The 16329-nt window shown below is 45.0% G+C and overlaps 2 protein-coding genes across 3 annotated transcripts in view; one reads left to right on the top strand and one right to left on the bottom strand.

Moving 5' to 3' along the window:
* Positions 1 to 1597, bottom strand: part of COA5 (cytochrome c oxidase assembly factor 5) — a 15258-nt gene extending 13661 nt beyond the window's left edge. The window contains exon 1 of the mRNA XM_083168545.1: positions 1388 to 1597. Coding sequence (XP_083024671.1) covers positions 1388 to 1489 — 102 coding nt within the window. The 5' untranslated portion in view covers positions 1490 to 1597. The remainder of the gene's footprint in view (positions 1 to 1387) is intronic.
* Positions 1139 to 16329, top strand: UNC50 (unc-50 inner nuclear membrane RNA binding protein). 2 transcript variants are annotated; one of them, XM_083168544.1, is made up of 6 exons: positions 1139 to 1190; positions 5191 to 5502; positions 9108 to 9228; positions 12094 to 12233; positions 13963 to 14061; positions 16093 to 16329. In XM_083168544.1, exons 2-6 carry the CDS (start codon positions 5223 to 5225, stop codon positions 16227 to 16229), a joined length of 777 nt encoding a protein of 258 aa, XP_083024670.1. In that variant the 5' UTR covers positions 1139 to 1190; positions 5191 to 5222; the 3' UTR covers positions 16230 to 16329. The 2 variants fall into 2 exon arrangements, with proteins under 2 accessions (XP_083024670.1, XP_083024669.1); XM_083168543.1 differs by lacking the exon at positions 1139 to 1190 and adding an exon at positions 1589 to 1739.

Raw genomic sequence — 16329 nt, 5'->3', positions numbered from 1 at the left:
TCGGCAAAAAGGCACATTTTACCCTCAATTCCATTTGCAATATCACCAATAAAGATATTAAAAAGCACTGGTCCAAGTACAGATCCCTGGGGTACTCCACTTGTAACCTTTCCCTCCTTTGACTGTACTCCGTTTACTACAACTCTCTGTTTTCTGTCCTGCAACCATGCTCTTATCCATTCAACTAGCTTAGAATCCAATCCCAAGCTTTCAAGTTTATTTAACAGTCTGCGATGTGGGACAGTGTCAAAAGTCTAGATAAGCTACATCTACAGCCCCACCTTGATCTATTACTTTAGTCACCCAGTCAAAAAAGTCAATAAGATTTGTTTGACATGATATAAATACATTAGAGACTTTACAAAGAAGGGCAACTAAAATGGTGCATGGCCTACATCACAAAACGTACCAGGAAAGACTAAAAGATCTTAATATGTATACTTTAGAGCAGAGAAGGGAAAGGGGGGACATGATAGAAACTTTCAAATATATCAAGGGTTTTAACAAGGTACAGGTGGGAGACATTCTTCACAGGAAGAGGAGCAACAGAACACGAGGACATGCACTGAAACTAGAGGGAGGAAGATTCAGGGGAAATTTGAGGAAGAATTACTTCACAGAAAGAGTAGTAGATAAGTGGAATAGCCTCCCATCAGAGGTGGTAGAGGCAAATACAGTAGTACAATTTAAACATGCTTGGGATAGGCATATTGATATCCTTACAAAAAAATAAGGATCAAATATGGTTTGAGGTAACATGTTTAAAAAAGGGGCAGACTAGATGGGCCAAGTGGTTCTTATCTGCCGTCAAATTCTATGTTGTTTCTATGTTTCTATCCAATGATCCCAATACAATTTACATGGTTTCCAGCTTTTTCAATCCATTTACTATGATTTCCAGCTTTTTTAATGCATTTACTATGATTTCCAGCTTTTCCTAATACATTTCACATAGTTTCCGGCTTTTTCAATGCATTTACTATGTTTCCGGCTTTTACCCACCCCCCCTCCAGGAGGGACACATTGCTCTGCTCCTTGACATTCCTCTTAACGTATGATTGCCATCACCTGTGTTGAACAGGTTCATTGATAAGCTAGGTGTTTTCATCAGGTGATGTCAATCATACATTTAGACTGAGAAGTCCAGGCACAGAGCAATGTGTCCCCCCTGGAGATGGTCATGTTGGAAGGTATGTCCACTGGCGAACGTCACTTTGCTTCATACATCTCCCCGTTTAATCCTAATTCCTACTTGTACCAACTACAATAAACCTGTTCTGCACACGCTTGACAGCCACGCAGAGGACAACTAGGTTGTATGCTGCTACACACAGCGCTGGGGACGCCGCAGGGTGCGGGCAGGTATATCAGCAGCGTCACGAAGTACCTGCAGCACACAGGCGCTCTCCAGCAGGCAGGCGGCCAGGTCTTCCTTCACCCCGGCACAGGGATGCTTGTCCTCCTCCTTATCCTCATAGTACCTCGGCATGGCTGCGGCTTTCCCTTCGCCTGGCCTTACTACACCTTTACATGGGCAGCGCCATCTCTAACCCACAATGCACTGCTAAATCCGCCGCGCCGCGGCTTCGACTTCCGCTCATTACAGTGACAGACGTAAACAAACTACATTTCCCAACAGCGCCTGCGCGGAGCCCGGAGACTCTGACTTCCGTGTCCCCCCTGCTGCTGTCACCGGGTGCTACGTGTTCCGGGCGGGGCCGCAGGGAGCTGCTACTTAGGTGAGATGTCCCCCAAGCTTTGGGAAGCGGGGTACAGGGTGCTAGAGCTGCTTCTGCTGGGGGGGAGCAGGAGGTGCGATACTACAGGTCACCTCCTTAGGAAGTTCCTGCTCCACCATCCGGAGTGTGACACAGCACTGCACTACTGGCATGCTGCACACTGAAGGCAGTCACCTGTGTGCCTTATCTGCTCTGCTTGTACACAACAAAACACTTGTGTGTGTGTGTACATAGAGATGCATGTATGTGTTGTCAGTGAGGGGGATATTCATTAGTTTCCCCACGCACATAGATATCCCAGTGTTGTATCCTGGTACGTAGCTACTTATACTGTATATCCCCTGTCTCATACTGGGGGATTAGTAAAAGCGGTACTTGTTTCCTAGCACGGCCACACAGATTTCCATCGGGGTGGTCGTGTCGTAAAAATCGCGTCGGTCGCATCGCATGCGATTTGGTCGCATGTGATGCGACCGACCCGATTTTTTTTATTGAATCAAATGTGAATAGGGTCCCTGGGACCCGATTTTACATTGGATTCAATGTAAAATATTCCCTACACCCCCAAATTTAACACCGTGAACCCCACCCCACGATTGACGCCAACCCGAAGCGCAGCGAGGGGCGGCGGTGCGCGTCCTCCGACCTTTTCATTCCCCTACTATCCACGTCGGTGTGGAGTTGAGAATATAAAGTGTGGCGAGCGCAGCGAGCCACTGAGCCCGAAGCGTGGTGAGCGGACGCGTATAACTTCACAGGTATACGCGTCCCCTCGCGGGGCTCGCTGCGCTCACCACGCTTCGGGCTCGGTGGCTCGCTGCGCTCGCCACACTTTATATTCTCATCTCCACGCCGGCGTGGATAGTAGGGGAATGAAAAGGTCGGAGGACGCGCACCGCCGCCCCTCGCAGGCTTACTGCGCTCGCCACACTTCGGGTTCACGTCAATTGTGGGGTGATGACGGGGCCATATATAATGTGAAATGGGTCATATTGGCCCATTTCACATTTTTTACTAAGTGAGATGGACTTAATCAAGTCCATCTCATCTTGTGGCATTATAATGGCACAAGACCGACGCGATGCTCCCAATTTCAATGTTAAAAATTATTTTAACATTGAAGCCTATGGCAAAATCGGGGGCATTGCGTCGGTCGCGTCGGGGCCAATGTTAATGGTCCCGACCGACGTGATGCCCCCTGATTTTTCCTTTGCCGGCAAAATGGACCTGATTTCAAAGGAAATCGGGTCCATCGCGGGCATCGTGTACCTTAACTTAAAGGTACACGATGCCCAAGATTGTGGCCGTGCTAGGAAACAAGTAACGTAAAAGCCATAATGGGCTACTCCGTGCCAGTGCCCTGCTGCAAACTTGGCTATTCTGGTGCTTGTAGTGCTCATCCCTGTCCGTGGAGGGCACCCATATCTGCTGCCAGCGGTTATCTTTTGGGTCGTATTTCCAGAAAAATGCCTCCTGCAGAAGATCACAAAGCATGTACAACTGAGATCTCTTGTGCCATGGCTATCATCTGAATATATCACCTAAATCAGTGGTTCCCAACCTGGGGTACTCTGCAGACCAGTTGGGGGTACTTGCAGGGGCGAATTTAGGGGTCAGGCCGCCCCTAGGCACAACATTTTTGCCCCCCCTATTTTAATGTAATCATTATTAAGGTATGAGTCCTAACTTGCCAGTATACTGTAACCGTACAATGAGCCTAATGGGTAATGGCTGTAGGAGGGTCTGAAGATGGTGTTTATACCCCAAAACCATTGAAAGTCTCTGAGTGCCATTCTTATCGTCTGGATGGGGGAATTTGGAATATATATATATATATATATATATATATACACAAATATACATATATACACATATATACACACATGTATATAAATATATATATATAATATTTACACACATGTATATAAATATATATATAATATATACACATATATATATTTATATGTATATATATATATATTTTATATATATGTATATATATATATATATATATATATGTGTGTGTATATATACACACACATTATATATATATATATATATCGATTTCGTTCAAATGTAACTTTAGCCCACCTCATAACATGGAGTATTAACTTTATGTGCTATGACTGTCTCAGTCAGTCTCTCAGACACTGACTGACTGAGCGCAGGATGAGCTCAGCTCAGCTGCTTTCCACGCCCATTGGATACACAGCAGCCAATAGGCTGTGTGTATACAGTAGCCAATGGGCGCTGGAGGCAGTGAGCCTGAGCACAAATCAGCTCACTCGGCGAAGACGCAGCCAGGGGGGGAACCATGGATACAGCCTGACAGCCGCCGCCGCTGGTGATGTACTACTGTCTGTGTGCATGGCAGAGCGGGAGGGTAGCGGCGGGTAACGAGCGACGCTGCCGCTGACATATGATGATGAATCATGTCAGCGGCGGCGCCGCTTGTCACTTGCCGCTTTCCACCCGCTCTGCCTCTGCCATGCTGCTATGTAAAAGAATGGCAGCCCGCAAGTGGCGCCCTTGATTTGTGCCGCCCTGAGGCCCGTGTCTCACGGGCCTAGGCACAAATCTGGCTCTGGGTACTTGAAAATAATATTGGTAATGGCGGAAGAAGAAGAAGACCCATTGCTATGGAGAAGAACCATGTTGTGTCACTTATGGTTCTGTCTTCAGCGTCATTAGCGTCTCATTGTGATTTTGCCTGACCAGCAATCCAATGGGAGCTACCCGTGCTGCCCTCAGACATCAGCGATCATCTGCCCTGCACTGACACGGGTGGAAGAAGCAGCGGCATTAATCCTACAGGTGTAAGTGGGAACCCTGGAGACAATACGCAGCCAGCGGCCAGACACGGAAGGGCACGATTCCTGTCCGCTACTCCTTAATATAAGGACATGCATTAGTATACGCATACCACTCACTTCCACTCCACTCATAAGTACTGTCTATATTTTAAATTGAGAGGAGGGGGTACTCATCAATGAAAAGCCTAATCAAGGGGTACGAGAGAGAAAAAAGGTTGGGAACCACTGACCTAAAAGATGGTCCCTGAACAGAGTGGGGTCTATTCTGAGTGCCGGATGTATGGAACAAGGCCTGTAAGCACCACTCTCCCTGTACTCATAAGAGATACACCACTGATATGTGGCACTGGCTACAGATCCATGGGTCCTCAAACTGCGGCCCTCCAGATGTTGTGAAACTACAAATCCCAGCATGCCTTGCTACAGTTTTAACACTCCCTTATAGAAAAACTGTGGCAAGGCATGTTGGGATTTGTAGTTTCACAACATCTGGAGGGCCGCAGTTTGAGGACCCATGCAAGCCTTGGCAAAGCATCTGTAATGAAGTGGAAATATACTCTTTATTAACACAATACTTTTTACTGTATAAATGTAATTAATTTATTATGTCACTTTGTGTTTTTCTGTACTGTACACAGGATATATGTAAGGCCACTTCTCCTTCCACAAGATGCTGCCCACCACAACAGTGAATTCTCGGACACAGGGCAACGACACAATACGCTCTATGGATGCAGCTAGGCACACAGCTGGTGGCAAACGCTATAAATACCTGCGGAGACTTGTCCACTTCAGGCATATGGACTTTGAGTTTGCCCTCTGGCAGATGCTTTATCTTTTCACTTCACCACAGAAAGTATACCGAAACTTCCAATATAGAAAACAAACCAAAGACCAGTGGGCAAGAGATGATCCGGCATTCCTGGTGCTGCTGAGCATATGGCTTTGTGGTATGTTGTGCTGGGACATGCAGAATAGAACAGGGATAGCCAACTCCAGTCCTTGAGAGCTACCAACACTTAACATTTTCCAGGTCTCCTCACAGAATCATAAGTGAAGTAATTAGCTCCACCTGTGGATCATTTATAATGTGTCAGTCAGTAATGAATGCACCTGTGGGGAAACTAATGAATTTCCAATCCATTCTTAACGCTGCCGCTAGGCTCATCTTCCTCTCCCGCCGCTCTACCTCCGCCTCCCCCCTCTGTCTATCTCTTCACTGGCTCCCCATTCCTTTCCGAGTTCTCTTTAACCCCTTCATGACAGAGCCAGTTTGTGCCTTCATGACAGAGCCCTTTTTTTCAAATCTGACATGTCTCACTTAAGTGGGGATAACTTTTTTTTGCTTTTACTTATCCCAGTGATTTTGAGATTGTTTTCTCGTGACACATTGTACTTCAAGTTAGTGGTAAATTTGGGTCGATACAGTCTGTGTTTTTTTGTGAAAAATACCAAAATATCGTGAAAAAATGGAAAATTTAGCAATATGCAAAATGTCACATTTTCTGCTTGTGAGACAAATAATCATACCACTCAAAATAGTTAATAACTAACAAAGACCATATGTCTACTTTATGTTGCAATCATTATTTCAACTTCCTTTTAATTTTTTTGGACACTAGGAGGCTTCAAATATGACTAGCAAATTCTCAAATTTTCAAGAAAATTTCAAACACTGATTTTTTTAGGGACCAGTTCAGTTCTGATGTGACTTTGAGGGACTTGTATGTGAGACACCCCCATAAATGATGCCATTTCAAAAACTGCACCCCTCACAGTATTCAAAACAGCATTTTGGAAGTTTGTTAACCCTTTAGGTGTTTCACAGGAATTAAAACAAAGTGTAGGTGAAATTTCAAAATTTCATTTTTTTTTTCGGATTTTCAATTTTAATACATTTTTCTAAGGAACACAGTACATTTTACTAGAGAAATGTGACTAAAAATTGATTCCCCCAATTCTTTGGTTTTCATAAATATCCTATATGTGGCCCTAGTGTGCACGGTGACCAAACCACAGGCTTCATAATAGAAGGAGCACCTACTTGATTTTGGAGACTCCTTTTTATGAGATTATTTTTTAGGCACCATGTAGGTTTCTAGGCACCATAAGATGCTAAAAGTTAGGAACCCCCCCCACAAGTGACCCCATTTTGCAAACTACACCCCTCAGGGAATTCATCTAGGGGTATAGTGTACATTTCAAACCCCCAGGGGTTTCACCAATTGTGGTACAACTGGGCAGTGAAAATGAAAAAAAATAATTTTTCATTTTCACAGCTCAGTTGTATCAAAATTGGTGAAACCCCGGGGGGTTTGAAATGTACTCTATACCCCTAGATGAATTCCCTGAGGGGTGTAGTTTGCAAAATGGGGTCACTTGTGGGGGGGTTCCACTGTATGGGTGTTTTGGGGGTCATTCAACCAGAATCTGTGCTGCAAAATCCAAAAATCACTCCTTCCCTTCTGAGTCCTGCCATGCACCCAACTGGTATTTTTTGGTCACATGTGAGGCATTGCCGTACCCGGGAGAAATTGGGGCACAGATTTTGGGGTGCTTTGTCTCCTTCATTCCTTGTGAAAATGAAAAATTTTGAGCCAGATCTGCATTTTTGTGTAAAAAAATTTAATTTTTTACACAAAAATGCAGTTCTGGCTCAAAATTTTTAATTTAACCCCCCCACAAGTGACCCCATTTTGGTCACCAGCTTTGGGAGGGGGGCTGGCGCTGCGGCTGGCGGGGGGGTGGGAGGGGTGCTGGCGCTGCGGCAGCCGGGTGGGTGGGAGGGAGGGGGGCTGCCGGGTGGGAGGGGGGGGGGGCTGGCGATCGTTGGTGATCGGTGCGGTATACGCACACACACACACACACACACACACACACACACATATATATATATATATATATATGTGTGTGTGTGTGTATATATATATATATATACATATATATACACACATTTGCACATTATTTTTTATTTTATTTTATTTTTCACTTTTCCAGCAGCAGCATGATGCTGCTGCTGCTGCTGCTGCTGCTGCGGGGGGGAGGGGGGAGGAGGGGAGCGCAGCGTGCGCTCCGGACGTAGCGGTGGAGCCGCTGGAGCTGCTGCTGCTGCCGGGTGAGTGCCCGGCGGGTGGGAGGGGGGTGCTGCCGCTCGGTGGTGATCGGTGCTGCACCGATCACCACCGTTTTCTGTGTTACCGAGCGGCTTAGCCGCCGGTAACACAGGAAACGCTGTGATTGACTGTTCAGATTTGAACAGCCAATCACAGCGATCGCCGACCGGGGGGGGCACCCCTGCCCCCCCTGGGCGACGAGGGGGGATGTCTGCTGTCAGGGACAGCAGACATCACCTAACTGTCACTGCGTCTCTAGACGCAGTGACAGTTAGAAGTCATGACGTATATATACGTCAACGGTCGGGAAGTACTTCCCGACCATGACGTATATATACGTCAAATGTCGTGAAGGGGTTAAACTCCTCACCACCACCTACAAGGCTCTCTCCTCCTCCACCGCTCCTTACCTCTCTTCACTGATCTCTATCCACACTCCCTCCCGTCCTCTTCGCTCCATCGCTGACCGCCGACTGACCTCTCACCTAATCACCTCCTCCCACTCCCGTGTCCAAGACTTCTCTCGCGCTGCCCCCCTGCACTGGAACAACCTCCCGCCACCCATCAGGCTTTCTGATTCCCTTACCTCCTTCAAGCGCTGCCTCAAAACCCACTTTTTTCGACTAGCCTATCCCTCCTCCTAACCTCTTTTGATCTTCCTATCCTGCTTCCGTTCCTACTTATCCTATTGTTTTTCGTTCGTCCACCCACCTATTTTTAGTATGTTAACTCTTATGAGTAGGGCCCTCCTTCCTCACATACTCCCCCTACCTCTTTACCTCACCTGTGCTCCTGCCCTGTTCTTCCCTTCCTCTACTTCATCTTCAGTCTCCTCGACAATTTTGACACCTACTTCTGAACTGATGCTGATTTTAGTTCTACCAGCTATACCCCTATTCATACTGTATTTTTCAACACACCCTGTACGTTACCTTGTAATTTGTTTTTTGTTTGCTATGTACGGCGCTGCAGACACCTTGCGGCGCCTTATAAATAAACGTACTACTACCTGTGCCCCAGCTAGGTGATCTAGAAACTGTGAACTGTTGGTAGCTCTCGAGGACTGGAATTGGCTACCATATGGAATAGAACATCTTATCCGTACATTTATTGTGTCTAACTTTTGCGATAGGATTTGAATTGCATAGTTATACAATACATCTATATATAATTGTTTGGTGGTGTATATTATATATAACTCTTAAATAACAAGAAATTGGGATTTTGTATTGTCGCACCAATATTGAGACACCCATATACCCTGTGTGGCCATACTTGGCTCCAAAACACCCAGCTTTCAGCAGACCGAGACACGGGCCATTTGGGAACACTCTGCTGAGGATTACCCACTTAAATATCAGTGCATCATTAGCATTTTGGAAAAGAATCATGAGTTTGTGACTAGGCTTTTCATACAATTACATGTTTATCTTTCTTCACAGTGTCAACACTAACGTTCGGATTCGTCCTGCAAATGGGATTTGTCGAAATATTGAAACTGCTACTTTGGGTTGTGTTTATTGACTGTGTTGGTGTTGGGCTACTGATTTCAACATTAATGTGGTATGTTCACGTAATACATTGTATGTATAACTACACTACACATGGGAAACCATCTAGGAAGACAGTACTTGCTGCAAGGCAAAAATATGTAGTTAAATATGATTATAAAGGTCACATGGCAAATATTCATAGTCTATAACCAGTCATCCTAACCCTAACCTTTGTCTCCATGTGGCCTAATCCTAAATCTCCCCAGTAGTGCCTTCATCTAACCCCCCCTAACCTGCTCCACATTCTCACCGTTCAGGATGCTGTCTGCATTTTGATCCTCTCCTAGTTACGGCACCGGCCTTCTGAAGCCAGGCCTGATGCTGGTGTAGGTATACTGAATGCCGGCATCCTGACCACTGGGATGCTGACTGCATCCTCTATAATAAACATGTGGTGAAAAGACTCCCAAAAACTGTAGCATTGTTTTGTTAGTGTTATTCTAATTTGTATTAACTAATGTTTGGATGCACTTTTAATTTTCACTTTGTTACTTGGCAAGTGCATCTATATTGCACTGCAATATATGCAGATAAAATGCCCTGCACCCCACATATGACAGAACTTAACTGTAGTTTCAACAACCAGTTTGATGGCTGTAGCACATGTAACACTGCTGCTAAATTATCTATAACTTATGGGAACTCCTCAGCACTGACTTGTGGTGTCGCGCAGCGTCCGCCCTTAGTACTGATTTGTGGTGTCGCGCAGCGTCCTCCCTTAGTACTGACATGTGGCGTCGCGCAGCGTCATCCCTTAGTACTGACTTGTGGCGTAGCTCAGCGTCCTCCCTTAGTACTGACTTGTGGCATCACGCAGCGTCCTCCATTAGTGCTGACTTGTGGCGTCGCGCAGCGTCCTCCCTTAGTACTGACTTGTGGCGTCGCGCAGCGTCCTCCCTTAGTACTGACTTGTGGCATCACGCAGCGTCCTCTATTAGTACTGTGTGGAGACCTGGAAAACATGCACTGTGTGGGGTCCTGAGGACCGAGCTTGAGAACCTGTGGCCTAGAGCATTGGTTCTCAACCTCGGAACTCAAGTACCCCCAACAGTTCACGTTTTGCAGGTCTCCACATAGAATCACAAGTTAAATAATTAGTTCCACCTGTGGATCTTTTAAAATGTGTCAGTGAATAATGAATGCACCTGTTGGGTGACCTGGAAAACGTGCACTGTTGGGGGGGGTTCTGAGGACCGAGGTTGAAAACCACTGGCCTAGAGCACCAAGTTTAGGAATGCCTGCGCTAAACTCTGCAGAGCCATATCACCATTTTATGCACACAAGTCAGCCTTCGTTTCCGCCAAAGCACATGTCATTGTGAGCACCCATAATCATAATATCAAAACAATATTATCCACTAGGAAACCATTGTTTTTATTAACCTTTAACCGCTTCAGTGTTATGCCCAGAGATTTTCCGGGCTGAGCTGTGCTGCCGCAGCGGGCTGTCTTGGAGAATTCCGGGCATGTCACAATATGTAGATGCGCAATAGTGGTATCTCAAACGGAGCACCACCATCTGGCAGCAACTTCCCCATCGCTCACCTGCCCCCAAGGCATCGTACTCCACGGCCACAGCTGCCGATCACTCCCCTCCGTCGCCAAGGATCCCCCGTCTTAGCGCGCAGAAGTTCAGGGCCACTCTGGAGCACTCTGCATTCGGGCGCTCAAACACATGAATGCTCGAGCCCCAAAAGCCAGAAGCAGCAGCCCCAGGGGAGGTAGTGGCTGCAACTTAATTGGTGACTATTTCTGGGGTAGGACAGACCTACCCAGGTAGGTTTGTCCTGCCCCAGGAAAACCCACCACTCAAGGGGTTAATACAGTTTTGGTACTTGTGGAGTATCACGGCTCCCATCGTATGGCATCGTATGCCATATGTAGTGGCATACGATGGGATACGATTTTTACCGATTTTTGAGCATTTTTGCTCAAAAATCGTATGCCATCGCATCCCCATCGTATGGCATCGTATGCCATATGTAGTGGCATACGATGCGATACGATTTTTACCAATTTTTGAGCATTTTTGCTCAAAAATCGTATGCGATTGCATCGGATGCCATACGATGGCATGCGATGCGATGGCACCCGATTTTGCACTGAAATGCATCAGAATGCATTGAAATGTGTATTAAACTAGTGAAATGCCCCCAAATGTCATTTTTCATAGTGCACCACCCGCGAGGGGCGGCGGTACGCGTCCTACGACCTTTTCATACCCCCACTATCCACGTCGGCGTGGAGTTGAGAATAGAATAGTGTGGCGAGCGCAGCGAGCCACCGAGCCCGAAGCGTGGCGAGGGGACGCGGATACCTGTGAAGCCCGCGAGGGGACGTGTATAGCTGTGAAGGTATCCGCGTCCCCTCGCGGGGCTCGCCACGCTTCGGGCTCGGTGGCTTGCTACGCTCGCCACACTATTCTGTTCTCAACTCCACGCCGACGTGGATAGTGGGGGTATGAAAAGGTCGTAGGACGCGTACCGCCGCCCCTCGCGGGCTCGCTGCGCTTGCCACGCTTCGGGTTGACGTTGATAGTGGGGGTGGTGCTCTATGAAAAATGGCATTTGGGGGCATTTCACAAGTTTAATACACATTTCAATGCATTCTGATGCATTTCAGTGCAAAATCGGGTGCGATCGCATCGCATGCGATTTGATCGCATGCGATGCGATTTTTAGCATACAATCAGGATACGATGAAGGTCGTGGGAGCCGTGATACTCCACAAGTACCACAGTTTTTATATAAGATTGCAGATATCCTATTCCAGTCTGCAGGATATAACCCAGGAAGCACATTTGATGCTTACATGATCCTTTGTGCCAATATTGAATATCATGATGTAACATATATGCATTGTGCTTTATGTTTCAGGTTTATTTCTAACAAGTACTTGGTAAAACATCCAGGAAGAGAGTATGATGTGGAATGGGGCTATGCATTTGATGTCCATCTAAATGCCTTCTACCCGCTGCTGGTCATCCTGCACTTCATCCAGTTAATTTTCATCAAACGTAAGGAAATTGTACAGGAAAATCCGTCTCTTTCATGCTTTGCTTCCCCTCCTTCCAAATTAGCCTTATGTCAAAATAGCAGAAGTTACCATAAGTGAAAAACAAGATCGGAAAGGTCTAATAAATCAATATTAGTTACTAGCCATGGATGCTGATTTTGCAGGAGGTAGATTTTAGAAGACAGCATCAGAAGGCTGGCTGAAGGTGGAAGAAACAGATATGTGTTTATTAGCTGCTACCTGTCATACACAGGAAGTGAATGGCTGCCTGTCATACACAGAAAGTTATGAGAGCTTGCAGTGTAGCAGAAGCTATGTATAGGGAGGTGAAATGGGAACCAGAGACTGGTGGATTTCAGTATGAAGTTTTGTGGTTTACCTCAGTGTAGTGGTACAGAGGAACTACAGGGACTTTCAGGCATGGCTGTGTGTAGCATTTTGATTGGGTGTAGAACTAAGGAGGAATAACCATGTCCACTAACTGTTTCTGTCTAGGACGGTAGCTTGCTTCTGGAACGGATGTTTGATTTAGTATAAAACCTGTCATATGAGCCTTGGCTGGCTTCTCTCAGTTCATCGATTTAATGATTGGATCAGTAAACATTCCCTGAAAATATTTTCTATCATGTGCTCCCTAGTCTGGCTGTGCAGGGATTGTCAGAGAAACCATTTCTGTACTCACAGCCAGCCTTTGGATCAAAATGTAATTTTGCTTATTATATTAATACTGTGAAACATTGCTATTTATTAGAGACCATGATCATCTTTGTTTAACTGCTTTCTCACATTAACAATCCAAAGTTATTAGGGTTTGATATGATTAATTTACATCATTCAAAAAAAACAATTAACATATTAAAACATACAAAGTACACTGGGAGACATCTTAATAGGACTGAAGGTTTTGAATTGAAATAAACATGAAGGCGATTCCACCATGAGGTGTAAATTAGTGTATTGCCTCTTTAATGCATTGGAGATTTTTACCCATTAAGATTGAGCATGTTAGCTGTGGATTTCTCCTGTCACATAGGATTGTTAGGGGAGGAGTTTGTGAAGTTTTAGCTGATGCTAGGCAGATTTAGCACCTCTCTGATTTGGTTTACCTTCCTTATATCTGTGTGTATTTACTGCATTGGTTAAGCTCACTCAAATGAAGACTGCAAGCAATAAGAAAGATAACTCCTGAATAGATCATGACTGCATACAGTAAAAAAATCTAGTTACATCGCCAGTGTTCTCACCAGAGAACACTGGTCCGCACAGATTGCTCAGCACACATCGCTGGTGTATCAGATGTGTGTCAGCAATGTGTGCTGAGCTCAGCACGGGGCTCCCGTCTCCCCATGTGTACGCAGGATGTCCTTCCAGCTTTTGATTAGAGCTTTGCACAGCATGTGTTTGGGGCATATGGTCATTTAGGAAGACAACCAGTAACAATCATAGATGAGAACTGGTAGACATAATGCACATCTACTATAAGTAGGGAATGGTGACTGACTGCTAATTAATTTTATTATTCCAGGTAAATTAAAGGTAAACCATCTTCTAATTTACAAGTTTTTAATTATTAAATGTAATCTGATTATATTCGCTTTGTATCCCCCCCCTACAGACCTGTTGTGTGTCTGTATATCCAAGCATGTAGTATTGTTACTGAAAGTAAATACTCCCCAGTACTCCGATGGGACCTGCCTTAGTTATTTCATTCTTCCTTCTGTCTTTTACAGTGGTCGCCTCAAGTTGGTTCATTGGATACTTTGTGGGAAACACATTCTGGTTGATTGCAATTGGTTATTACATTTATATTACATTCCTTGGATACAGTGGTGAGTTATATTCTCTTTGTAGTACTGTTAAACAGCTTCTTCTGCAGTAATGCTGGTTTTTGGTTTGAGATTCTTATTAAAGTATGTGCTACTGGGTTCAGAGTCCATTATTGCTCATAGCCCTCCTCCTGACATCCAGCGCAGCCATTCGTACCCTGTGCGTAATCCTGCCCTGACATTACTATGAGGGTGTGGCATCATGGGGAATTCTTACATCACTCCGGGATGTTGGGATACCCCCCAGAGACTGTCTGTGCTGCCAGCTCCTTGTCCGATATAGGATTCGGTGGCTGCAGGATAAAGGTACACTGTAGCACCCGGCTTCCGGTCACTGCTGCGGATATTGCATTTGGGGGTCATCTCCTGGAGGACACATAGGTTTAGTCTGCTACCCTCTAATGATGCCTGTTTGGGAGATATCCAGGTTATTTTTAGCCAGGCAGCTAACTGGAGAGGTCACATGAATGATTTTCTGATGAACAAGACCTGCTTTGACCAGATTAGAGCACACTTTGATCATACTATGGCATGTACAGATGTAGTCACGCTCATCTATCCTGTTGGGCTGCCATCCTGGCTTCATTGTCGGGCCATGAGAAATGTCCCTTTATGGTGTACTATGTTGGAAGCATGTATTTACACTGCTTTGCAGCTGCGTGTCAACTGCTCCAATACAGTGGCGCAGAGGGATATGTGAAGCACCATTACCATTTACTGTCTGCCTTTGTTTCCATGGGGAAATGCATCCGGAGCTTAGCCTACTCTTACAGAGCTAAACTTGGCATACATTTCCTCACCGAGTCCCTGGGCATAATTACTGTACAACATGGTAGCGGGTTGAGAATTCTTGACTTCGTAGCATTCCGTATTTACAAAATGGTAAAGGTCTTGGACTATATTACTGTACTGAATTTCATTGGCGACATCACGCATGCACGTTGGTGATTTTCAAAAGCGACATCTATTGGATGAACATAAGCATTACACTCGGCAATGCCATACGCCACCATAGCCAGGTTGCGCAACGCTTCACCACGCTGCGACACGTCTTGTCTATCAGGCCAACCACCACATGTAGGACAGATGAGCATGGCTCCATCTGTATCCGCTAACAGCTACTACCATCCCAGCATAGGAAAAGTGATTAGCTAGCTCCAGTACAGACACAGCTCCAGATTGCAACACTGCTATTTCCCCAGCCGGTATACACAATCACCACAAGCCTTATATTTGGCACAAAGTTTACCATACAGCCGTCACAGACAAATGATTTCACTCAGCAGTCACCAGAATTTTTAATACCCTATTATATTTGCTTTTTAAGCTTCGTGCATGGGTTGCCTGCTGTGAATCCTGCCAGTGACTAGAGTCTGCAGATATTGATAATATTGAACCCCTAGCGGTAGCACATGTGAAGAAGTGTTTTTGAGTCACTCCTGAAAGACACTATGCAAGTTGTATTACTGGTCCCAATTATTGCGATAACTTCAGGAACTTATTAACTTACAACTAATCACCCAGGTTTAAGGACTGTGAGATTTTTCTACGAAATTGTGTAAGTTGGCAAAATATGTGCATATGTCGCTTTTGTATACAGTACATGTATGTCCAGTGAATTTTATTTTTATTCTAATTTATCTATTAAATATTCATTTGCTATTTACTCTACTTGTGCACTTTCATGTATTAGTTGCAGGTAGCCATGACGAATGCAAGAGTCATGTTTGTATTTCAGGATAATTATTGAAGGATATAACATACATGCAGTATAGGTTCTTATTCCAAAAACCAAGCTATGTAGCCAAGTTTTCACCATTTTATATAAAATTGAAAATCAGTATAAATATTTGATTTCAAGTTGTACCTGTGTAATCAGTTATTAATGTATAATTGTTTTATATGATGATCCGTTGATACTTACCTGCAATAAGAATAAAGTCGTCCTTGAACAAGGATGTTGTTTCTGTGAATAGGACGGCTTGTGTTATATATAATAATAATAAACAATACTTTGCTCTTTCCTCTTTTCAGCTCTGCCATTTTTGAAACACACGGTGATATTACTTTACCCATTTGCAGTATTGATCCTGCTCTACGTCTTGTCACTGGCCTTGGGCTGGAACTTCACCGCAATGCTCTGCACTTTCTACAAGCAGAGAGTGAACTGAAGGACTTTTTGCTGGCAGCATTGTTTAAACAATTGTTGATTTTGTACAAATTGTAAATATTTTTGTTGTAGAATATAGGTAAAGTCTCTGATTTAAGGAA

This window comes from Crinia signifera, chromosome 2 (assembly GCF_055691185.1).
Source record: "Crinia signifera chromosome 2, ASM5569118v1, whole genome shotgun sequence".
Lineage (NCBI taxonomy): Eukaryota > Metazoa > Chordata > Amphibia > Anura > Myobatrachidae > Crinia > Crinia signifera.
Note: the sequence above shows the minus strand (reverse complement) of the source record. Positions and strands in the feature narration are given on the sequence as shown.

Bases quoted from the DNA above. Each gene is read 5' to 3' on its own strand.
- UNC50 (XM_083168544.1), top strand. From the start codon at position 5,223: ATGCTGCCCACCACAACAGTGAATTCTCGGACACAGGGCAACGACACA. The intron at 5,503-9,107 runs GTATGTTGTGCT...CTTTCTTCACAG, and splicing joins GCTGAGCATATGGCTTTGTG to TGTCAACACTAACGTTCGGA. The intron at 12,234-13,962 runs GTAAGGAAATTG...TGTCTTTTACAG, and splicing joins CCAGTTAATTTTCATCAAAC to TGGTCGCCTCAAGTTGGTTC.